This window comes from Capra hircus, chromosome 13 (assembly GCF_001704415.2).
Source record: "Capra hircus breed San Clemente chromosome 13, ASM170441v1, whole genome shotgun sequence".
Classification (NCBI taxonomy): domain Eukaryota; kingdom Metazoa; phylum Chordata; class Mammalia; order Artiodactyla; family Bovidae; genus Capra; species Capra hircus.
This window is the reverse complement of record NC_030820.1, coordinates 27762623-27787094: the sequence shown is the minus strand read 5'-3', so window position 1 is coordinate 27787094 and position 24472 is coordinate 27762623. Positions and strand designations below refer to the sequence as shown.

Below are 24472 nucleotides of genomic sequence, written 5' to 3'. Positions count from 1 at the left end.
CACCTAGGAAGCCTTTGATTCATATACAGATCCTGTAAATAAAATACATTTTCCTGAGAAACATTTGTAACATAAGATGTCAGCTTAGAACACACAGAGCACTTTGGAAACCTTTTTTATAATATGTGGTCCAGGGCTTCATTCTGAGACCTCCTGGAATCTAGAGGATCCAATAACCTTTTAAATGAATGGCTGCACAAATGGCAAAGGAACTCTTCATAGCCCGTGCGTGTGTGCTAAGTTACTTCAGTCATGTCCTGCTCTTTGCGACCGCATGGACTGCAGCCTGCCAGGCTCCTCTATTCATGGAATTCTACAGGCAAGCATGCTAGAATGGATTGCCATGCCGTCCTCCAGGGGTTCTTCCCAACCCAGGGATCAAGCCTGTGTCTCCTGCATTGCAGGCGGATTCTTGACCCACTGAGCCTCCTGGGAAGCCCCTTCATAGCCTGAAGATCCTGAATCTCTGCCATCCTTTTTAAAAGGTTACTTTGCCCAGGATGCTGTTATCCTATACATTTACATTTCAGGGAATAGATACAGATTACATTTACATAGAATGAGTATTAAAACTCTACATATTATGGGAATTCTCTGGCAGTCCAGTGGTTAGGACTTGGAGCTTTCACTACTGTGGCCCAGATTCAATCCCTAGTTGAGGAACTAAGATGCTATAAGCTGCTCAGTGCACAGCAGCTTATAAAAAAATCCACATCTATGGGAGCAAGTTCCTTGATGCACAGGAAGAAAAGTGTTTTTTTAACAAAAGGGAGAAGTCGAAAGTGCTGATATTACTTTACTAGAATAAGAACTATGTAGGGTCAGCCCAGAGCCATAACTACTCTTTCTCATGAAACTCACAGCTGTTCGGTTTCTTCTTTTGGACTCTTTTTGCTCAGCAGACCCCTGAAGGCTGATTCTTACGTAACCCCCTTTTCTTTCCAGTTAATGGAATTGTTCACTTCCTTGTCTTATTGAACTTAACAATGAAATCTTGGGTTCAGTGTTGCTGAAAGAAAGTGAGAGAGGTATAGATGAATACTAAGTGTTGTTTACAACAGGAAGAAATATATGTCACTCAGTCCGTATTCTGGCATAGAGTGGGCAAATTCATAAGATATAGTGAAAGGTTGAGGAAATCATCTTATCTAAAAATAATATTTTCTCCTTTGTAGTATTTTCCTTAGCCCAGCATGTAGTTATCATATTTCATTTCCTGGTACATGCATATGTTTGAAAACATGAATGTCCATCAGCAATGAGGAAATCAGTGGAGTTGGCATTTCTGTTTAAAAACAATTGGATAGCCTAAGAACTGTCCATCATGGCAGCTACATAGGCAATATTAGGGCAAAAAGGCTCAACACAGTTTTAAAAACAGTTCTCCTTTGATAATCTCTCCTGAGATTATCTCTCCTGTAGTCATTAGCTAATACGCATTTTCCAGGATTTATATGTATGTTGTTCACCACAAACTCTGCAGTGGTTTAAATGTCAAACCCTGACTTTTCTTGTTTAAAAAAAAAATTTGTTTTTTAAACATTAGGTTTCTGTAGAAAAATAATATTCTCACCTTTTAAAAGGTCAAAAAAACAAAAAGCTAATGCAGGGAACACCTAATTTAATCAACTGAGCAGGACTTTCAAATTGTATAGGTGAAGGTGAAGGTGAAGTCGCTTAGTCGTGTCCAACTCTTTGCGACCCCATGGACTGTAGCCTACCAGGCTTCTCCATCGATGGGATTCTCCAGGCAAGAGTACTGGAGTGGGTTACCATTTCCTTCTCCAGGGGATCTTCCCAACCCAGGGATCAAACCCGGGTCTCCCGCATTGGAGGCAGACGCTTTAACCTCTGAGCCACCAGGGAAGCCCTCAAATTGTATAGTTACATTCTAATTTAATAGAAGATTTCTTAGTACACTGTACTAAGCAAGTTACTACTTACAGAATTTGATTTTTTTTTTTTTTTTGCTTTTGTCCCTAAAGAGATCTTAACTGAAAACCCTAGTGTCTAATCTTTATACTCTGGTTTTGAGAATAGCCTCGCTTTTTACCTTCTGTCAGCCCTTCTGAAAGTGGGCCACCAAAAAAAAGGAAAAAAAAATCATTTTAAACATTTTACCAAATCAGTGAATTGATTAAAAATACTTTATGCTGCCAGGACATCCCTGGTGGTCCAGTGTGGCTAAGACTCCATGCTCCCAATGCAGGGAGCCCAAGTTCAATCCCTGGTCAGGGAACTAGATCCCATATACCACAACTAAGACCCAGGGCAGCCAAATAAATAAAATATTCGGGGGCTTCTGGTGACTCAGTGGTAAAGAATCTACCTGCCAATGCAGAAGACAAGGATTCAGTCCCTGATGTGGGAAGATCCCTCATGCCTTGGAGCATTTAAGCCGTGCACCACAGTTTCTGAGCCTGTGCTCTAGAGCCCAGGAACTGCAACCACTGAGTCCACGTGCCGCAACTGCTGAGCCCGCACACCATAGAACCTGGGCTAACAGGAGAAGCCGCTGCAGTGAGAGAAGCCTGCGGACCACGACAAGAGAGAAATGCCTGCTTTCCACAGCTAGAGAAGAGCCCATGGAGCACTGGAGACCTAGCACAGCCAAAAAATAAATAAAGTCATTCTTTAATAAAATTATTTTTTAAAGAAATATATAATTTTTAAAAAAATAAAGAAGTCAAGGCACAGTTATATAAGGTTAAAATAAATAAATTCTCAAATCACACTACCTTTGATATAAAGAATCATCCGCAAATTAATAGGGACTAGTAAAAAATAAAATCGGTTCTATAGAATTTTTTGTGAACAAGATTTACAAAAACCAGATCAGGACAGCTCGGTTACTTGCGGCCACCTGATGGGACCTGGAAATAGCTTTGCTACAGATAACCTGATGTACTAATGAAAAGTGAGAGTGAAAGTCACTCAGTCGTGTCTGACTCTTTGTGACCCCATGGACCATAGAGTCCACGGAATTCTCTAGGCCAGAATCCTGGAGTGGGTAGCTTTTCCATTCTCCAGGGGATCGTCCCAACCCAGGGATCTAACTCAGGTCTCCCACATTGCAGGCGGATTCTTTACCAACTGAGCTATCAGAAAAGCTGCGCTAATCACTGAAAGACTTATGAGGACCAGTAAGCAGTCAGCACTTGAAAAAGGCTTGTACTGAGGAAATCCCATGTAAAGATCTGTGAGTCACACTTTGCTTACCTGTTAGGCAAAGCTCATAATGTGCTTGCTTTAAAGATGATAGCAAGCTGCCCTCCATCTGCAGCTTCTCAGTTCCAAATAAACACCGCAACCAGAGTCAAAGGAGTTTCTATGACACCTGTACCAGCTTATGGGCTGGTCCTAGTGAGACAATATCTGCCTCTCAGAGTTCCAGGGTCAGTAAGAGTCTTACTGTAACCTTGATTTATCAACCTGCAGATTTCTAATTCTTCTTAATAATGATAATACTACTTTTAGATACAGAGCAGCATGTTACTCCCTCAACAGGAATGAATAGTGGTCCTTCATTAACAAAAGAAATTGATTTTTAACTCCATTTTAGATGAGCAATTGGAGTATTTATTTGTCCCAAAAAATTCCTTTCAGCTTCCACAGACTTGCCTGGTCTTAGGTCTCTAGAAGAGCAGTTAGAAGCAAAAAAAAAAAAAAAAGTGAAGAACTTTTAATATTTTATCTTCTGTAAACCATGGGACCATGTGTTCACTAAGACAGAGAGATAAAATGAAATTTCTGTGGGGAAAAAATATACCATCTTGATTTTTTTTGTTTTTTTGTGTGATATCTGTTCTGCATTTTTAAAGAGCGTTTGTGAATTAATGGAATGAAATAATGCTTACTGGTATCTGAAAATTCCAGGCTTGTAGGTGTTGTGGTTTGTTTTGTTTTGTTTTGTTTTTTGTCTTTTTGTCAGACTAGGTGATGCCTTTTAGGCAGTCATAGGTTAAAGGAGGGCTTCCCAGGTGGCTCAGTGGTAAACAGCCCGCCTGCCAATGCAGGAAACTCAGGAGACCCAGGGTTTCATCCCTGGGTTGGGAAGATCCCCTGGAGGAGGGCATGACAACCCACTCCAGTATTATTGCCTGGAGAATCCCACGGACAGAGGAGCCTGGCAGGCTACAGTCCATAGGGTCGCATAGAGTCGGACATGACTGAGGCCACTCAGCACACACACACATGCAGGTTAAACGAAGAACTTTAAAAGATCAACAGGAAAAGAAGACAAGGGCTGACTTTCTTCTAAAAGACTTTTTTGGTAACATAAACATTTATATAGATTACTATCTTTTAAAAGATGACAGCATTATTTTCTTGCTGTGCTAAAAGAGCATTGAAAGCTGATTAATTGCAGGCGGCAGTCTATAAATCACAATTCTGAGCCTCCAGCATCATTACTTTGCACTTACATAAGTGGTTTTACTACTGCAAGTCAGAGCTCAGTTTTATAGCAGTCTTAGAGCATTTGATCATTTGGGGTATATTTTCCTACAGTGTTTTAATTGGCCTCTTGAAAGAAAGCAGCTGGTATGATCATATAGTAAGAGAAATAGATTTACTGAGACTTTTAGATAATTAGTAAAAAAAAGAAAAAGACTTGGACAGCTGTGTTTGGAAGAGTCAACATTTGGAATACAACTTACATAACCTATTAGTATCTTTAATACACAAACTTGCAAATTTCCCTATTGGAAAATTCCTAGGAAAAAAAGTCATCTGTTAAGCTTGAAACACATGGAAGCCCCAAGAAGAGTTTTTGTAAGAAGAATTTAAATGTATATAAATCTCATATATTATTTTATCAAGAAAGGAGAAAGGAGTATGCGATATTTTCCCGTGACTTATAAAGGACTTGAGAGAGAAACAGCTGGAATCTCTCACACCAGCAGGATCTTTTGAAAGGAATGGAATCTGAAATTTTGAAACAAAATGTTCAAATGGAAAAGTTATTACAGAAAGCTTTGTTTTGTGCACAACAGTCCGTTTCACTGAGCTTTTCAAGTGTGTAATTCACAGTTTCCAAACATAGAAAAGTATTCAGATAGGATATTTTGCAGAATATTCTTCAAATCCTATGGGAATTGTTTAAGTAAAAAGTGAAAGAAGAACTTGTGTATTATGACGGCTTGTCTCATTTGCTAAGCATTTCTTTAATATCAGTGTTATATTTTGAGTTAACCTTGATAACAGCAAAAAGGTTCACGACTATGACATTATGTCAGTTGTTCAGAATTAAGATTCTGTCTCAGAAGCATAATGTTGTAGAAAATTAATCAGTTGCTTTTTCTTGTGCCCTTAAAATTCTTGCCTCACCTTGTAGGCTTATAAAAAATTTTTAACTTGCTTTGAATTTTACAAGTTTACAGCTATGTTAGAAACTCACAAAAATTATTCCTGTCATCCTAGAAAACCAAACTCACTAATCGAGAAAGAAATCATTATTTAGATAAATTAGCCTTTAACATCAGAAATAAAGGCACATACATACTGGCTTTGCCCCTCCATCCAGGTGGCAAATTAGTGGGGCATATTTATCCATGATGCATGCCTGGAATCCATAGTCCCATGCTGGAAAAATCTCAGAGGGATTCCGTGTGCTTCCCAGGTGTCTCCAAGTGTCACTACAAGAGAAACGTCGTAAGCTTTGCCCCCAGCCACCAGCTCTGTGAGCCTCCCTCCCCCCCGAGAGAGGATGTGATAGGCAAGAGATAATCATCTTCTGTGCTATAACCTGAACTTCAGCTTGGTTCACAAAAAGAAAAAAGAAAAAAAGGAGAGAAATTGTTTCTTTCATGGTTAATTACAATCAGCAGAGATCATCTACAAGGCTCCTTATTCGTCTCAGAGTTTTCTAGATGTATTGTACCCTTGGATAAAGCAATACAGACCCACATCTCTGAAGCTTTTCCCAGTGTTTCTGAATTGAGAGCTTTGTGGGTTTTAGATGGTAATGTAGGCTATCCTGTAACACCCACGACAATATCTGGGACAGCCCCTGGACCCCAGTCTGTTCACACTTCCACATCAGAATGTGGACATTCACACCAAGTGGAAGAGAGAGAAAGGTCAAACATTAGGTTTGCCACCCAGTTGGCTAGAAGGGTTTTTTCTGTATTGTTCATTTGACTCACTGGGTCTTCACGCGGTGCTCGGCCTTCTTTAGTTGCAGCATGTGGGCTGAGTAGTTGCTGTGCCTGCGCTTAGTTGTGGCATGTGGGATTGAACCCAGGCCCCCTTGCATTGGGTCTTAGCTCCTGGACCACCAGAGAGGTCCCTAGAAGTCTTTATTTCTTACAGGTTTTCAGATTTTGGAATTGTGGCTAATGAGGACCCGTAATATTCTTTTTTACTTATGAAACCCCTCTTCCTGGAGAACTTGACCTTCATGATACACTTACGAAATATGGAAGAGTTGGTAGAACATTAGCTGCCTGTTACTGCTTCTGAGTTTCCCATTCATCCTTTCTGTAACACTAATGTAGCCTTCTGGCTTTAGTGCTGTAGCGTTTTAGTACCAGGGGACCTCAAAACCACTGGTTTCAGGAAGAATTCTTCCATGGGAAGCCAGTTCTATTTGCCCAAGTTTTGTCCTGTAAATTATGAACATCTTATGTGACCCAGAAGGAATCTTCTGAAAAAGCATTCCCTCATTTTTAAAGGACAACAAGGACTTCCCTGGTGGCTTAGATGGTAAAGTGTCTGCCTACAATGCGGGAGGCCTGGATTCAATCCCTGGGTCAGGAAGATCTCCTGGAGAAGGAAACGGCAGCCCACTCCAGTATTCTTGCCTGGAAAATCTCATGGATGAAGGAGCCTGGTGGGCTACAGTCCATGAGGTGGCCAAGAGTCAGATACGACTGAGCGACTTCACTTTCACATGTACCTTGTGGATTTTGCTAATACTCCTATCAAGTTTAATTCTTGCTTTCTTCACTTTATGGTGTCTTGGTTAAATGTATTGTAGCTGTTTTTTTTTTTTTTTTTTGTGGCAAATCCCCTAGTTGATGTATTGCTAGAAAGCTTAGTTTTCCAGAGTAAGTCCTTCAAACTTGCCGTGTTTTATGACCAGGGTAGACAGTAAAAGCAAGGTCCATCACCTTAAAGAGAAAAAAAGAGCCTTAAATCAAAGACCAACAGAGCATTGAGAGATCACTTTTTTGCTGGCAACATTAATCACTATCTAAAAGTTTTGAATAAAATAAAATATTAAAAATAAGACTTCAGTTTTACTCTCAGTTTAGCAAGTGACTTTCAAAGAGACCTTTTTTCTTTTTCTGTTAATAAAAGTGGAACCTAACCTTTGTTTGGAACCAAAAACTGTTTTAGAGTGTTTTATAAGTTGGCATTTATCAGGTACCCTGAACTCTGGGGGAAATGTCCAAGTGGAAGATCTTGAGAGAGAAAGCTGGGCACTTCTAGTACATTCTTTTGGTTTCAGCTTCCCAAGTCCCTGGAGATAGAGTGACCAGCTGTCCTGTGAAGGCAGCTTTGTGATTTGCAGTCCGAGTTTGGCCAGATCGCCTGACGGGCGGTCCCCCTCTAAGTTATCATAGATGTTTACAGACAGCAAAAAAGCAAACAGGACGTTTCCACATAGCTGTCCTTTGGGAAGGTTTAAGAGCCCTGGATCCCTTCCAGAATGTAATGGATTTGGACGGGTTTCACGCCTTTGTGATTCCTTGTTGTATTTCTCTGTGTCACCTTGCCCTGGGGGAGCGCTCGAAAAGCCACTGCTGCTCCAGCCAGGATGTCAGGCCTGGGACTCTCATCAGGGATGCTTGTTTGCCAACAAATGAGTGTTTAGTGGGTAAGACAATCCCTTCCTCCTTTAGTTCCATCCTTCCCCAAATATGCTTTAGATGAGTCTGAGTAAACCCAAATCCGTGCCTCAGCTTAACTGCCTTTCTTACAGTTGCATCCAGTAAAATTCAACCCATAGGGTGCCTCCCTAGGCACTAATGAGTCAGTGAATCAAATCCCTGTTCTTGGGGATCTTATAGTTAATAAACAGAGATCAGACCCAAAAACTCATTATTGTGGGCTCTTGGGTGTTTGGGGACCTGAGTATTTCTTTAAGCTATGTCTTAATAGCACATGAGTAAAGATCCCAAGCTGTGCTTGGGAATTGAATTTTCCTAAACATAAGGAGGCGACCTGTTTGAAAAGCTCCAGTGACTGACAAATGTCTCCTACCCAAACTTGGACTCTGCCAGCCTAGCACGGAAGATCCTCAAGATCTTATGCCTAGTCTGCCCTTTATTTGGCCAGGTGCCTATTATACACCACCTACCCTGCTTGATCTCTTCAGTTCATAGTGCCTGACCTCCATCCTCTGCTGGATTCCACTAAGAAGAAAAATGAGATCCCTATTCTTTTCTTCATGAAGGTCCTGCCCTAAAGCCTGCTTTTACACTAGAGCCCACAGAGACCTTCCTTTCCTCCACACGTTTTAGTTTGTTGTTTGAATCAACATGATCCAGTACTGCCCATGTCATCGGCTGCCTTTTAATTTGTACCTCTTGCTCCATGCCCTTAATTGTGAGCATCTTTTGATTGAGGACTATGTCTTATCCTTTTTATTTTAATATTTCCTACACTACGTCCTAATAGCAGGGGCTCCATAAATACATTCAACTTATTGATTATTAATCAATAAATTCTTGCCACTTGAGTGATAACAGTTCAAGACTTGGATTTATTGACTTCAGCAGTTACAAATTGAGTTATTCTTTCCAGTTGGTTGTTCAAAGCCAAGATTCATAAACTTCACTGTCACTGTTTCTTGTGGGGCTCCTCTTGTGGCTCAGCTGGTAAAGAATCCACCTGCAATGCAGGAGACCTGGGTTCGATCCATGGGTTGGAAAGCTCCCCTGGGGAAGGGAAAGGCTTCTGTTTCTTAGTCCACTTGAAAAATGCCCTTTCGAGGAGCAGCATCCATGTGTTTCTTTGTCACCATGTATGTGAACTCGAAGTCTGGAAGTGGTTTTGCCCAGTGACACTTGGCATCCAAAAGGCATGGCTGGAGGCAGTGTTTCTGGCTGGTTGGGGACCCACAAAAAGTCACGTGATTCCAGCATTCCTTCTTCCTTTTCTATTTATCTACTGAGCACCTGTCTCGTTGCTTTTTAGATGCTACTGTCCAATGTCCAGGCCGTCAGTCTTTGCCTTGCTTTTCATGAACAGCATGGAAGCTGCTACTATAGCTGAGGTTAGACCTGTGTGTGAAGGCAGGCTCCACGGGTGGCCTCTGCTCCCCAGCAGGGCCCTCGAGACACTCTGGTGGACCAGTACAGAGAGACCCCAGTACACACCAAAACCATCCCAAAGGGAGACTGCCAACGGCTCTAGAGGTAGACAGTGGGGGCCAACACCCAGATGTCTTGTCCCAGGGGGGATGCAGGTCTGCTGAGTGCATGTGGGGGAGTCAAGCCTCTGAAAACCCCTGTTAAACTTGACAAGTTTAAAGTATCTCCCAAACCTGAGAAAGTGTGAGTCTGCAGGGAAAGTCTGGTCTGGGGACCAGACACATAAGACGTCCTTCTCAGTTCAGTTCAGTTCAGTTCAGTCACTCAGTCGTGTCTGACTCTTTGCGACCCCATGAATCACAGCACGCCAGGCCTCCCTGTCCATCACCAACTCCCGGAGTTCACTCAGATTCATGTCCATCAAGTCAGTGATGCCATCCAGCCATCTCATCCTCTGTCGTACCCTTCTCATCCTGCCACCAATCCCTCCCAGCATCAAAGTCTTTTCCAATGAGTCAACTCTTTGCATGAGGTGGCCAAAGTACTGGACTTTCAGCTTTAGCATCATTCCTTCCAAAGAAATCCCAGGGTTGATCTCCTTCAGAATGGACTAGTTGGATCTCCTTGCAGTCCAAGGGACTCTCAAGAGTCTTCTCCAACACCACAGTTCAAAAGCATCAATTCTTCGGCGCTCAGCCTTCTTCACAGTCCAACTCTCACATCCATACATGATCACTGGAAAAATCATAGCCTTGACTAGTCGGACTTTAATCAGCAAAGTAATGTCTCTGCTTTTCAATATGCTATCTAGGTTGGTCGAAACTTTTCTTCCAAGGAGTAAGCGTCTTATAATTTCATGGCTGCAGTCACCATCTGCAGTGATTTTGGAGCACCCAAAAATAAAGTCTGACACTGTTTCCACTGTTTCCCCATCTATTTCCCATGAAGTGATGGGACCGGATGCCATGATCTTCGTTTTCTGAATGTTGAGCTTTAAGCCAACTTTTTCACTCTCCTCTTTCACTCTCATCAAGAGGCTCTTTAGTTCCTCTTCACTTTCTGCCATAAGGGTGGTGTCATCTGCAAATTGATATTTCTTCTGGCAATCTTGATTCCAGCTTGTGTTTCTTCCAGTCCAGCATTTCTCTGCATATAAGTTAAATAAGCAGGGTGACAATATACAGCCTTGACGTACTCCTTTTCCTATTTGAAACCAGTCTGTTGTTCCATGTCCAGTTCTAACTGTTGCTTCCTGACCTGCATACAGATTTCTCAAGAGGCAGGTCAGGTGGTCTGGTATGCCCATCTCTGAATCTTCCACAGTTTATTGTGATCCACACAGTCAAAGCTTTGGCACAGTCAAGAAAGCAGAAATAGATGTTTTCCTGGAACTGTCTTGCTTTTTCGATGATTCAGTGGATGTTGGCAATTTGATCTCTGGTTCCTCTGCCTTTTCTAAAACCAGCTTGAACATCTGGAAGTTTACGGTTCACGTATTGCTGAATCCTGGCTTGGAGAATTTTGAGCATTACTTTACTAGCGTGTGAGCTGAGTGCAAATTGTGCGGTAGTTTGAGCGTTCTTTGGCATTGCCTTTCTTTGGGATTGGAATGAAAACTGACCTTTTCCAGTCCTGTGGCCACTGCTGAGTTTTCCAAATTGGCTGGCATATTGAGTGCAGCACTTTCACAGCATCATCTTTCAGGATTTGAAACAGCTCAACTGGAATTCCATCACCTCCACTAGCTTTGTTCGTAGCGATGCTTCCTCAGGTCCACTTGACTTCACATTCTAGGATGTCTGGTTCTAATCACACCATCGTGATTATCCGGGTCATGAAGATCTTTTTTGTACAGTTCTTCTGTGTATTCTTGCCACCTCTTCTTAATATCTTCTGCTTCTGTTAGATCCACCCCATTTCTGTCCTTTATCGAGCCCATCTTTGCATGAAGTGTTCCCTTGGTATCTCTAATTTTCTTGAAGAGATCTCTAGTCTTTCCCATTCTGTTGTTTTCCTCTCTAGTACCTAATAATCAGCTTCACACCTTCTGAGTTGTTTCTGGACCTTGTCAAAAGCAAATGACTTGTATACAAAACAGAAACAGACCCACAGTCATAGAAAACAAATTCATGGTTACCAAAGGGGAAAGGGTTTGGGGGATAAATTAGAAGCTTGGGACTAACGTACACATGCTGCTAAATAGAAAATGGTTAACCACCGAGGACCTCCTGTGTAGCATAGAAACGTTTGCTCTTTATTTTGCAGTATACATATATGTAAAACTGAATCACTTTGCTGTACACCTGAAACTAACACAACATTGTAAACCAGCTGTACTCCAATCAAAAAAATTTTTTAAGTAGAATTTTTTGAGAATTTGAAAATATATTGTAATTATCATATTTCAAAACATAAGTAAGTGGGAATTTCTTTATTACTTAGGAAGAAAGAGGTTAATACACTAGACCAAGGATTTCTGAATGTAGATAACTTAATATAGTGAAATCATGCCTTATTTACAGGCTAATAACATTTTATAAAGAACACCACATTTTATATAATAATGAATTTTTAAATTATCTTGGTTTTAAAGAGCAAATGTTATTGATTTGTCAGATTTTGGACAACAGTTTCTAGTATGTGGTTAATCCAGGCAAAGAAAACTGGCCTATGGGATAGTGGGGGAAACAGTTTAAGGCGAAAACAGTCAAAAACAGCTCCATTCTCAGAGCCCACAACTGGGTCCCGAGGAGCTCCCTAAGGTCCCCACTTTGGGGACACTGGTGGCTCTTCTCCCACATTCCTGCTGCCCAGGGACACTCATCTGTGCCCGCTTGGCATGCAGGGCTTGAAAAGAACCCTCAGGCGTCCCAGAGGGCTCCACCCTGCCCTGCTGTGTGCACCACAAGGATAGGCCACCAGGCTCTGCATGCTGTGTGTCCCCTTGTGTAACTAAATCAGTACAAAGAAAGCTCCACTTTCCACTAAAGGGGCGCAGATGTGGGGTGTGAGGACCAGATGGCGGGGGTCGGGTCTCCTGGCGTGGTGCAGTGGTCTTCTCCCGGGCCAAGTGTGTTTCTGCCATGCCCCCTGTCTGCCCCTGTCTTGCAGCAATGAAGTGGTGAGGACTGACCTGAAGAAGCTGCCAGCACTTCCCACACAGGCCCTGAAGGAGCACCCCTCCCTGGCTTACTGGTAAGCCCCTTTTCTCTGCACGCCCCAGTCATCCCCTTAAGGATGGAGCCCCTTTGAGGGAGGCAGGGGACTCTGAGTGACTGTCCACCCTCCCCACCACCACGGGTCAACCTGGTCCCCAATCAGAGAGCGATTCCAAACTGTATCCAGTGGCCTGAGCCTTCATGAAACCATTTTTTGCATTTATTTAAATGACATGAAATATGAGAGCTGTCTTTCCTATTTTCTTTCTTTTCCTCTTTTTTTTTAATAAAAGGGAAAACTTCTAAAATTTCACTTTGGATGCCTTGCCTCCTTGGAGATCCCTTCATGGACTGCTAGAATTTCGCTTTGGGATCCTTGTCATTTAATGACAGGATGTGTGGGATTTTGAGATGTGGGAGAATGAGAGGGGTTTCCTCTTTGCAGAAGAGGGAGGTTGATTCTTTTCTTTTCCCACAGTGTTTCATATCTCCCGATGTAGCTGCCGTGTAACGTTACACCATAGTTCATTTGTTAGGCCCTACACTACTGATTCTTAATGAATCGGGCGTTTGAACTGTTCCCAGATTGTGGTTCAGGTCACATTGGAGTGGGGTTTGCGTGGCTGGGTAGTGTGTTGAAATACTGTAGGGCCAGCGAGCCCCAACCACTATCCTTTGAAAGCAAAACGCCACTTTCCTAATCATTCTTACGACTCTGTAACCAAAAGCACTTTTTGTTAGGCTTTTGAAAGGGCTTTTATTTAAAAATAATAAGATATAAATCACAGAACAGGTCAATTTTCTTGCATCATAACATATGACTTTTCAGCATTTCTCTAATATACTTTATAAAGTTTACAGTGTATAACATTTCGTCTTGTCCAGACACCTTTCCAGTTGCCAGACTAGTAGTTCAGTCATCGGGGTGGCTTCAGGGGACTCCTTTGGCTGGGATGGGGTGCATCTTACTGTGGAGGGCGTTAGCAGGATGAAACTCCAGGACTTAAATCATATCTTGCCAAGAGACCAAGTGACAGGGCAGCTGGACAGGAAAGAAGAGGGCTGAACCCTGAGACTGGGAGCGTCCACCTGGGCGCTGGCATTCTTGGTTTCGTTTCTCTGAACTGTTTTGTTGCCAGTCTTCCTTTGGTAGCGTAGGCGTGATAAACAGTGCTCAGAGCCTTATAATCTGCCTTCAAAGAACAAGATTGGTTTAACACACAAAGACTTTGCACGTGTCAGTTTCCAAACTTCCAGCCTGGCAGCGTGCGCATACAAACACCCCAGATGGCACTGTTGTTTCCTTTTTTGTGGAAACAAATTGCCCTCTACCGAATTCCTCATGCTCCCTGGGCCTTACCTTCTCTGCCCTCCCAGCGGTTTATTTTCAGGAAACTAGTGACGAAGGGACTGGAGCTGCAAGGAGATAGTTCCCAGAACTGGTGGTTCCTACCTGGTGAAATGTATTAGCCAGCAGAGGCTGTAATGTTGCTCGCTTGTCTGGAGTCAGAGTTGCTTTGAGCCTACTGAATCCCTCAGTTATCTCAGTTGTATGTTTCCAAATGTTGTTTACACCCTGGCTGCTCCTTTCAGAGCTGTGAAGTCCTTTCCTGTCTCTCCTTCCTGTCTCTGGGTTCCTTCTGGGTTATCTCTACAGCCTGCTCTGTGCGCAGAAATCCTCACGGAGCCATGACTCCTTCCTTCACGCCAGTGCTCTCTCTCTCGTCAGTATGAACAGCTTCATCCTCATCCACGTCTCTAGCTGTCCTGCCAGAACAGCCCTGCATCTCTGTGACCAGGCCCACACTTTTGGACCCAGAGGCACCATGTTACTGTCTAAATGTCCTAGGAGGATGACAGGACAAAGGGAGGGATGCTTTTGAAGCAGGTGCCCCCAGGTTCTACAGCTCAGCTTCTACACAAACAGGCCAGTGGCCTGAACCATTGTCATGATGCATAGCTTAAAAAAAAAAATGCCCATACACGCAGATGCAGTGGACAACCTTCAGGCCTAAAGAAGCCATAGGGATTCTGTGCACACTAGCCAGGGAAGGCATTGCAGCCTAGTGAGCAGAACAGTAGGTTTAGGATCCCAGCCATGTCTCTGAGCTATGGGGTAATGACAGTCCAGGAAGCTCTGCTGCCTTGATTTTCCATCTGTAAAATGGGACTAACCGTAGCAGCCAAATCCAGACTGTAATTAAGGGAGGAAACATTAATAAACAAGCACATAACGCAGTTAGAAAGTTGTGAGTGGTACACAATAATGCCAGATCATCACCCAGTAATCCTCTCTGCTCATTTTCCCCAAGCGTTCCACAGGCTTGGACTTCTCACCCTGCGTGATCTCCTTATGGGAGGGGGGCATCGAGTCACACAGTGCCCAGGGCCCCAGCACAAGGCAGCATCAGGGCCCTGACCTGGCTTCTCTTGCTGCGGGACCAGAAATACACCCAGACAGGGCATGAGGGGTCCTTTACTCTGAAATCACTGGCCCCTGCAGGCTGACGGCTCCTCCGAGACAGGGAGCCCGTGGCCGTCGCCTTGTTTCTGGGTTCCCTGCGTGCAGAGATGATTGACGTTAGCAGCGTGAGCCAGCCCCTGCCTGGGGGCACCATCAGCCTCGGTCACTTGCCTTTTTGCTTCATGTAACACCATATCCTCCAAATGGTGTTTGGGGATTCCATTTCCTCTGGCTGGTGGGTCTCTGACAGTAATCCCATGGAGGGGTGGTTGGTGCCATGATCATCCGTCAGTCCCCATGGAGGGACAGGGAGTGGAGCGAGTCCCAGGAAGTGTGGCGGCTGCTGTCACATGCCTGCCCATGGTGTTTCCACTGGGACCGACAGAGAGGGGAAAGCCAAGGAAAAAGGAGGATACCGAGGCCTCGCAGAGGGTCTCAGACAGCAGGAGAAGCTAGGCTAGAGAGGGTGGGGTGGCAGATCCCTGCAGCTGTCAGGCTCAGCAAGGCCCCAAGGGTCAGGCCATTTAGTTTATGAACAGCTGCACAGCTGCCTGCTGGTGTTTCTGACCTGCTGGTGTTTTTCCTGAGCCGTGCTGGTGTTCACCACAACAGAGCTGTATTGAATTCCACCCCCGCCTCATCCCAGCCTAGGGAGCTGGGGACCCTCTTTGCGACTCTGTACAAAGGAAGTGGGCTCGTAGCTCTACTGTGTGGCTTGACTCTGGACCTGAGGGTCAGCCTCCCTAAATGCCACATCATCATGTGCCCACCCAGCTCTTGATTCAGCGGGCAGCTGGAGAGGAAGCTGGAACGGTGACTCCAGAATGTCCTGACCCCACTCCGATGGTCTGTGAGGCTGGCGTCACCCCAGCAAGGACACTTTTGGAGAACTTTCTGTCAGGAGAGGGCCTTGTCCCCCTCAGTGCAGAGCCGCCATGGTGTGAGGTGTGTGGGAGCTGAGGATAAACATGGCTGCATCTGCCCCTTTCTGAAGAGAGGGTGCTCGGACCCCGTAGACTTGACTCTCAGCTAGACAAGGGCCCCTCGTAGCCAGTCATTCCCCATCTGGGACATCAGGAAAGACACTTTCCGGCCAGGGGCCAATCTTGTGCAAGTCAAATTTCAGAATACTAACATGCAGAGATATTCACAGAAGATTAAGAGAGTAACTAGAAAAAAAAACCAACTACCCCCAAGTACTCAGTAATGAACACACAGAATGTGTGCTCCGTCCCCCAGAAGTGGCCTCACTAACAGGAGGTGGGTGAAAGAAGGCTTTCTGTCTGCTCTGGGATGATAAATCAATCATACATCATGAAGTTCAACTGAGGAGGTCTTGAGGGTTCATCCCTGGAGTTACCTCCCACTGTGGCGTCCACAGGCTGCGGGGAGAAAGAGTAAGGTGGAGGCCTGAGGAAGAAGGTTCCAAGGTCCCAGAGGCCAGGTTTTTGGACTTGACCCCCCAACAGGTGGAATGTGGTTCCTGAGTTGGGCTTGGCATTTCCAAAGGCAGTGAGGTACAGGGTCACTTTCAGGCGGGTGAGGCCCCCATGCCCCTCAAGAAGCGAGCTAACCTCTTGCTATGTTAGACCTGCCTGAGATTTCAGAAGGTTACTGGGACCCCATCTGACTTCCGGTAGCTGCCTTCTTATCTCACAATGCTGCTGTGGGCCTTTTATTGCTCTATGATTTGTGTTCAGTTCAGTTCAGTCACTCAGTCATGTCTGACGCTTTGCAACCCCATGAATTGCAGCATGCCAGGACTCCCTGTCCATCACCAACTCCCAGAGTTTGTCCATCATGTCCATCGAGTCGGTGATGCCATCCAGCCATATTATCCTCTGTGGTCCCCTTCTCCTCCTGCCCCCAATCCCTCCCAGCATCAGGGTCTTTTCCAGTGAGTCAACTCTTCGGATGAGGTGGCCAAAGTATTGGAGTTTCAGCTTCAGCATCAGTCCTTCCAATGAACACCCAGGACTGATCTCCTTTAGGATGGACTGGTTGGATCTCCTTGCATTCCAAGGGACTCTGAAGAGTCTTCTCCAACACCACAGTTCAAAAGCATCAATTCTTTGGAGCTCAGCTTTCTTTACTGTCCAACTCTCACATCCATATGTGACTACTGGAAAAACCATAGCCTTGACGAGACGGACCTTTGTTGGCAAAGTAATGTCTCTGCTTTTGAATATGCTATCTAGGTTGGTCATAACTTTCCTTCCAAGGAGTAAGCATCTTTTAATTTCATGGCTGCAGTCACCATCTGCAGTGATTTTGGAGCCCAAAAAAATGAAGTCTGACATTGTTTCCACTGTTTCCCCATCTATTTCCCATGAAGTGATGGGACCAGATGCCATGATCTTCGTTTTCTGAATGTTGAGCTTTAAGCCAACTATTTCACTCTCCTCTTTCACTTTCAACAAGAGGCTTTTTAGCTCCTCTTCACTTTCTGCCATAAGGGTGGTGTCATTTGTATATCTGAGGTTGATTTGTGTTAACCAGCCCCAAATTCCCAAACTTTCCAATCCTCCTTGGACACTCTGAACCATTAACTGCTACCAGGGTAGAGAGCCCATGAATGTCCTGTCAAGGTCAGCACCGGCTTCCCCTTGACTGGGCAGCTGGAGTTTAGGAGGGGAGGAGGGCCTGACGGAGATTGCCCGGAGCGTCCACATGGACCCCCAGCAGTGGCCGTCTGCCTGTCCTCGTCCTATGTCCCTCCCCACTGGGATGCGTGCTCCTTTCATCCTCTGTTCCCACAAGGAGTCTGACCCCCTAAACCTGAGCTAAACTCAAGACAAAGACAAGTGGGAAAGTGGACTCTTTTGGTACTTCTGTCGCCCTGGACATCTCACTTTGGCTGGGTTTCAAAATGCTGCTTCCAGGACAATCATTCTTCCAGGAGCTGTTGGCTCCTTGAAGCTTCTTGTGAAGATGTGGGGCTCACGGTCTTTTCACAAGGAGGGCTCGGGGCCATCACCTGGAGACTGAGGTAGAGACTCCTTTTCTTCTCATTCTAGTGAGGACCGGGTCATCGAGCACTACAAGAAACTCAACGGCCAGACCAGAGGCCAAGCCATCGTCAAGTAAGTACCCCAGCCCTCCCAGCGCTGATAAGGTTGTGTGTGTATTCACACAGAACATGTCAGGGTTGTTCAGTTCTTCTGGGAGAGACTCCAGGGGGTGGTGGTTCCATTAAATTTTCAAGTAAATAACCATTCTGAGAGCTTTCATCATGTACACACAGACACCAGTGTGTGTATGATACCAGTTCTGCTGAATGACCACGTGTGTGTGTGTGTGTGTGTGTGTGTTTTGTTTTGTTTTCACAGCTACATGAGCATCGTAGAGTCTCTCCCAACCTATGGGGTTCACTATTACGCAGTGAAGGTAAGTGAGCTCATTTGGTGAACACTGCCAACATGCCCTAAAAAAGATTTTCATTTCTTTCTTTTTAATCTTAGTGAAGTTTTTTGGGGTTTTGGGAGGATTGCATGCTGGGGGAGTTGGGACAATGGAACACCACCACCCCCCCTAGTGTAGTAAGCCTTGATTCAAAGACTCTCCAAAATTTACTTTCCCTTTTGTGAAGTGGGTGTGACAAATGCCTACTTCCTTTCAATTCTCAGAAGAATCCTGGAGATCAGGACCACAGAGCCTCTCAGTAGGAAGATTCCGAGGAACTATAGAGACCAAAAACTTAAGCAGAATCAGCAGTGTTTCTCTCAGTGGTCAGATGCCATGTAGGCAGCCAAATAGGAGAAGTGGGACTATGGGTTGAGAAATCAACAGCCTCTATCTTCTTAAATATGCTGATGGCAAGTCCATTGTGATACTGGCCCCATTGTCAATTCTTTTACATTTGATACATAATGTCCAAGACCGGGATCCCTTTGAAATAATGGATAATGATGTTCCCAGGCTCTTTTTTCTATCGTGAGAAAGGATTACTTCCTTTCCTTCATTTACCCGGACGTGAAGTTTATCAAAGTCATTGCCCCAAGTCTGGACAAAAGGAACAGAAAACCCTTCTGAATGCAAGACAGTCCCACCAAGCAACCCAATATTCTCAGGCTCTTCCACCAATTTCCTTCCCCGTGTTTCTACCTGACTGTATTTTTTTTTTTTTTTTAGATTTACTTAGTTACTCTATTTTTTGTCTGTGACTGGTCTTTGCTGCTACATGCAGGCTTTCTGCAGTTGCGGTGAGTGGCGGCTACCCTTCATTGCAGTGCTTGGTCATCTCACTGCGGTGGCTGCTTGTTGCAGAGCACTGGCTCTGGGCACTCGGGCTTCAGTAGCTGTGGCACACAGGCTTAGTTGCTCCGTGCTGTGTGGGGTGTTCCTGGATCAGGGATCAAACTAGTATCTCTTGCATCGCAAGGTGTATTCTTAACCACTAGACCACCAGGGAAGCCCCACCTGACTTTAATTCTTTTAGACCAGAGTGTGCCGTGTTTCATTCATTACTGTGTCCCCCACGGCAGCTTCAACGGCATTTTGCACATCCTTGGTGTGCATTTAATGGCTTGTGTCTTCCTCTAAACTGCAGCCTTCTGATAGCAAAGACTGTGTTGTATTCTGTTATATATTTCTGGAATACAGCAGAATCTAGCATAGGGCCTGGTATGTAGTAGGTGCCCAGCAAATATTTACCAAGTGCCTTTATTGAGAATTGAATTGAGTAGTTGGATGTATGCATTTCCATGATGCGAACAGATATCAGAGTGATATTTGTGGAGCCCAGTTTTGAGGCATATGTGGGGACTCCAGTCCCACCCAGCAGCTCATCTCCAGATCTATCACAGCCTGCAGTGGTTCAGTTCTTCCTGATGTCCTTCCAACACCCTTCCCACCAATGGAAGCTCTTCTTCTCTCTTCACCATGATGCACATAACTCAGAACCATGGCAGTCATCCCTGCCTTTCTCAAGTCTAAGCTATAGTCTTGTCATGAGAAGTATGACCTGGCCTTCTGGGCTAAATTCTGTCCCACATAAAAAGTATGAATCATCTAAGGAGACAATCTCTGTACTGCTCTGCCCAGGGATATGGCCACTGAGATCAACTCCCCAAAAGGAAATTGAATTGATCATGAAAAGAGATTCAAAATTCCCCCTGCTGGCTGCCAGGGTTCAACTCTTACACTGTGAGCGAGTCTAGAGCCCATGCCCATGTTGCCATCTTGCTACCATAAAGGAAACAGGAGGACCCAGCAATAGTCCTAACATTATTAAAAGAGGCATATCACAGAAATCAAACTGTGAGTCTCTCTGTCACTTGTGGAAATATTCCACGGTGATGTTTAGCGGAGAGGTCTGAATTCATGACTCCATTCCATTCTCTGATTTGCTGTTTGTTCTAAGCATGATCTCACCTCTGCTGCTCATAATTAAAAGAGAGATTAAGGGATTTCCCTGGTGTCCAGTGGTTGAGGAAACACCTTGCAAGGCAGGAGACACAGGTTCAATCCCTGGTCAGGGAACAAAGATCTCACATGCCACAGAGCAATTAGGCTCGCACACCACAGCTCCAGGAGCCCCTGCACTGTAACTACTGCGCTCAAGCTCCACAGTGAAAGATCCCACATGACAACTGCATGCTGCAGCTAAGACCTGGCCCAGCTAAACAAATAAATACATATTGAAAGTAAATGGAGGCTTCCTTGGTGGCTCTGTGGTAAGGAATCTGCCTAGCAGTGCAGAAGACACAGGTTCAATCCCTGGTCTGGGAAGATCCCACATGCTGTGGAGTAACTAATCCTATGTGCCACTGGGCCAGTGCTCTGGAGCCTGGGAACTGCAGCTACTGAGCGGATATGCCACAACTACTGAAGCTAAAGCACCCTGGATCCTGTGCTTCCCAAGAGAAGCCGCCACGCTGAGAAGCTGGCACACCACAAGCTGAGAGTAGCCCCTCCTTGTCACAACGAGAGAAAAATCCCGAGAAGCAGTGAAGACCCAGCACAGTCAAAAATAAATAAATGAAGATAATATGCGTGTGTGTATATATAATAAAATAAACAAATAAAATAGAGATTAAGAAATTTGCTTCACCAACTACTCCACAAAAATTTTCTAAGGATTAGAAGACTATTGAGATAGATTGAGATACCTAGATGGAAAGGCTTTCAAATAGAACTTCATCTGGTTTTCACGAACACAGCGTAAACGTGAATTCTGTTTCCTCGTCAGCCCTGGAACTTGACAAAAGGACAACCTCTGATATGCATGCTCTCTGCCATCCAATAAAACTTTAGAAATACACTCCTTTGCTGTTTGTGAGAGACCAGAAGCAGACCTTGTGAATTTCCAGGTGCCAGGTGTGCCTGTGTGTTTGACTCTTGGAATCTCAAGCTTGAGGGATTACTCTCCCACTTATTTGGAGAAAGAGCCTAAGCAACTGTATTGAGACTCACTGTTTGGTGGCCTTCCTTGTAAATTTCACAGTTGCCACGTCTCGGTGTGATGACACCTCTTGCCTCAACAATCTGAAACCACAGTGGCCTTCATCTGTCCTCTTATTCTGTTCTCCAAAACCAGTGCAGTCACATGGGCACTTTCCAGAGACGCGAGTTTTATACCTTTAAAGAAATTTAGAAGCTCTTCTAAAAATTCAAAATGTAGTTCTTTTGCTTTTTACCTTTGTGCTTACCTTGAAGCACAAACTCATGCCCCACAAAACTCTGAAGCCAACTTTGAGTTTTCAGGATGTCCGCTGTGGGCTCTATTAGGCCATTCATCCATGTGGCAATTAGAACAAATCCAGGGAAAGGCTGCTTGATATGCCCACTGCCAGCTCCTAGCATTTGGGATCTTCTCATTAACAATCACCTTACTTGAATGGAGATTAACCATCTGGGGGCCAGAAGTCTCTGTTAAAGGAATAAACAGAGGGTCTTGACGTTTCTCATTCTGCCCCCGGAGTGTCTAGGCTTCAATTTTGTTACTTTGTCCTGTAGCCTGAGTCACCCAGGCCAGCCCAGAAGCCACTGTCCTCGTAAGTGAGCAGGATACACTGGGAAGCACCTGCTCGCCCTGCACTGCCATCGGCCTGCTGGGGGCGGTGGGGAGGTGGGGGAAAGGGAGGGTCCTGAGCACAGTAGGACGCAACATTTGCATGATTTCTTTGCCTTTAAAATGAGAGGAGTTTGGAACTTCCCTGGCGGTCCAGTGGTTAAGGCTTTCCCTTCCAATGCAGAGGGTGCTGGTTCGATCCCTGGTCAGGGATCTAGAATCCCACATGCCTCAGGGCCAAAGGGCCAGAACATGAGACAGAAGCAATATTATAACAAATTCAATAAAGACTGTAAAAATGGTCCACATCAAAAAAAAAAAAAAATAGCTAACATAAGAAAGAGATGCACAACTTAAGAAAAAATAAAAGTTGATATATGTATAACTGAGTCACTTTGCTCTACAGAAGAAACTAACACAACATTGTAAATTAACCCTACTCCAAAAAAATTTTTTTTTAATTAGAAGAGTCTTAAATGCATATTACTAAGTGAAAGAAGTCAATCTGAAAAGTCTGCATATTGTATGATTCCAACTAAATGACATCCTGGAAAAGACAAACCTGGTTGCCAGAACCTGGGATGAATAGCTAGAACACACAGGATTTTTAGAGCAATGAAAATACTCTGTGCAACACTATATGACTGATACGTATCTATATACATTTGTCCAGACCTATGGAATGTACAATCCAAGAATGGATCCTGAGGGAAACTATGGACTCTGGGTGACTGAGGTGGGTCAGTGTAGGTTCATCAGTTACTACAAAAGTACCATTCCAGTGTGGGATGTTATTGATAGGGGAGCCTGTAGGGACAAGAATATATGGGAAATCCTTGTACCTTTCTCTCAATTTTGCCATGAACCTAAAACCACTGTAAAAAAAAATAAATAAAATCTTTTAAGGCACAATTTTTAGGGGAGTCACCTTTTGTAGTTTCCGTGGTTCCTTCCAGCTCTGACAGCTGATGACAGTTTCTCGGCTTGGAAGGTCATTTTGTCAGTGCTCAGCATCTCTCAGATTTTCCATAGTGGGGATGGGGGGGCGGGGTGGTGGCGCTGAAAACCTAAAGTCTTCGAAGGAGAACAGAGAACAAGGCATCCGCTTTTGACTCAGAATGGCGGAGAGAACCACAGCTGTGCTGCTGGTTAGGAGTAGAGCTGGGTCCCCAGCCCAGAGCACTTTCCAAGTCACATCACTGAGCATCCTTTGATGATAGGGCACACCTGTCAAGGTAAATCGTAGAGAGATGGGCTCCATCCCTTTGAAGGAATTTGCTTTTCCCTTTGTCTTCAGATGAAGCAGGTCTCTTGGCTCATGTTTCTCTCCTCTGGTCCCATGCTTACCTGTGCTCCTTTTGATGCCCTAGGACAAGCAGGGGATACCATGGTGGCTGGGCCTGAGCTACAAAGGCATCTTCCAGTATGACTACCATGATAAAGTCAAGCCCAGGAAGGTAAGCATGCTCTCCTTGGTGGGCTAGTGGTGCTCCAGTGGAGGGAGGAACAGGCTGAGAAGTGACAAAAATTGTAGTCATGCAGCCTCAGGGCCTCTGGGCTCCCCAGTCTCCTGATAAGTGCGGCGTATACAAACTACTCCAAACTCATCCAGTCTGCCTTCTCTGGGCAAATACTTTTCCTTCCTGTCACTAAGGAAATGGAAGCTGTAAAATTATTTAAGGTAAGAAGACGGATTTCCAGGTGGCACTAGTGTTAAAAAGCCTGCCTGCCAGTGCAAGAAACACAAGAGATGCGAGTTTGATCCCTGGGTTGGGAAGATCCCATGCGGGAGGGCATAACACCCATCCCAGTATTCTTGCCTGGAGAATTCCTTGGACAGAGGAGACTGGCGGGCTGCAGTCCATGGGGTCACAAAGAGTCAGACATGACTGAAGCGACTTAGCGCATATAGAACAAGAAGACTAGGTCAGCTTACCCAGAGCAGATGGACAACGGGACTGTGACAGACCATTCTGGCCCTTCATTCTCTGGGATGCTGTGCTAATGGGAATGTGAAGGAGTGTGTCTCTTGAATCCTGAGGCTAATCTGAGTTTTCCCAAAGGTTTTCTTTTTTGTTTTTTTTTAGAAAGGGGTGGGGGACCTAAAAGAAGAGATTGTAGGTCAAAAAGAGGTGAAAAATAAAGAAGCATGAGAGGCTTGCCTGCCAATCCAGTAAATATTTTCTGGCATATTAGAAGCGATCAGAAATCTGGAAGAAATAAGATCACTTGCCAAAAAAAGAAAGGGAAGCTTAATAGAGTGTATAGAGTCACGGTAAAGCCAAAACAAAATGTTTGAAGGGGACACAGGACTTGGATTTTCTGTTTTCATTTCTACACATTTTTCAGACCAGAACAAATTGAAAAATTATAATGGAAAAAATGTCTCTGAGGTGAGAGCTGTCATTGAGCTCCTCCAGACAGAGGAAAAAACGGGGAGATGGTATGAGAATCAGACCCTGAAATACAGATTAAAAGTCTATCAAAACCACACTTGATTTTGGAGGGAGAAAGCCGTATGATTTCATTATGTCACTGTAAAATGCTTTCCAAGCTGCTTTATCCACAAGCGGGATTG

At 44.6% G+C, this 24472-nt stretch overlaps 1 protein-coding gene across 1 annotated transcript in view; it reads left to right on the top strand.

Moving 5' to 3' along the window:
- Positions 1-24472, top strand: part of FRMD4A (FERM domain containing 4A) — a 324865-nt gene that overhangs the window by 204457 nt on the left and 95936 nt on the right. Inside the window, exons 8-11 of the mRNA XM_018057129.1 lie at positions 12372-12455; positions 17900-17965; positions 18212-18269; positions 23265-23351. Of these exons, the coding sequence (XP_017912618.1) occupies positions 12372-12455; positions 17900-17965; positions 18212-18269; positions 23265-23351 (295 nt within the window). The remainder of the gene's footprint in view (positions 1-12371; positions 12456-17899; positions 17966-18211; positions 18270-23264; positions 23352-24472) is intronic.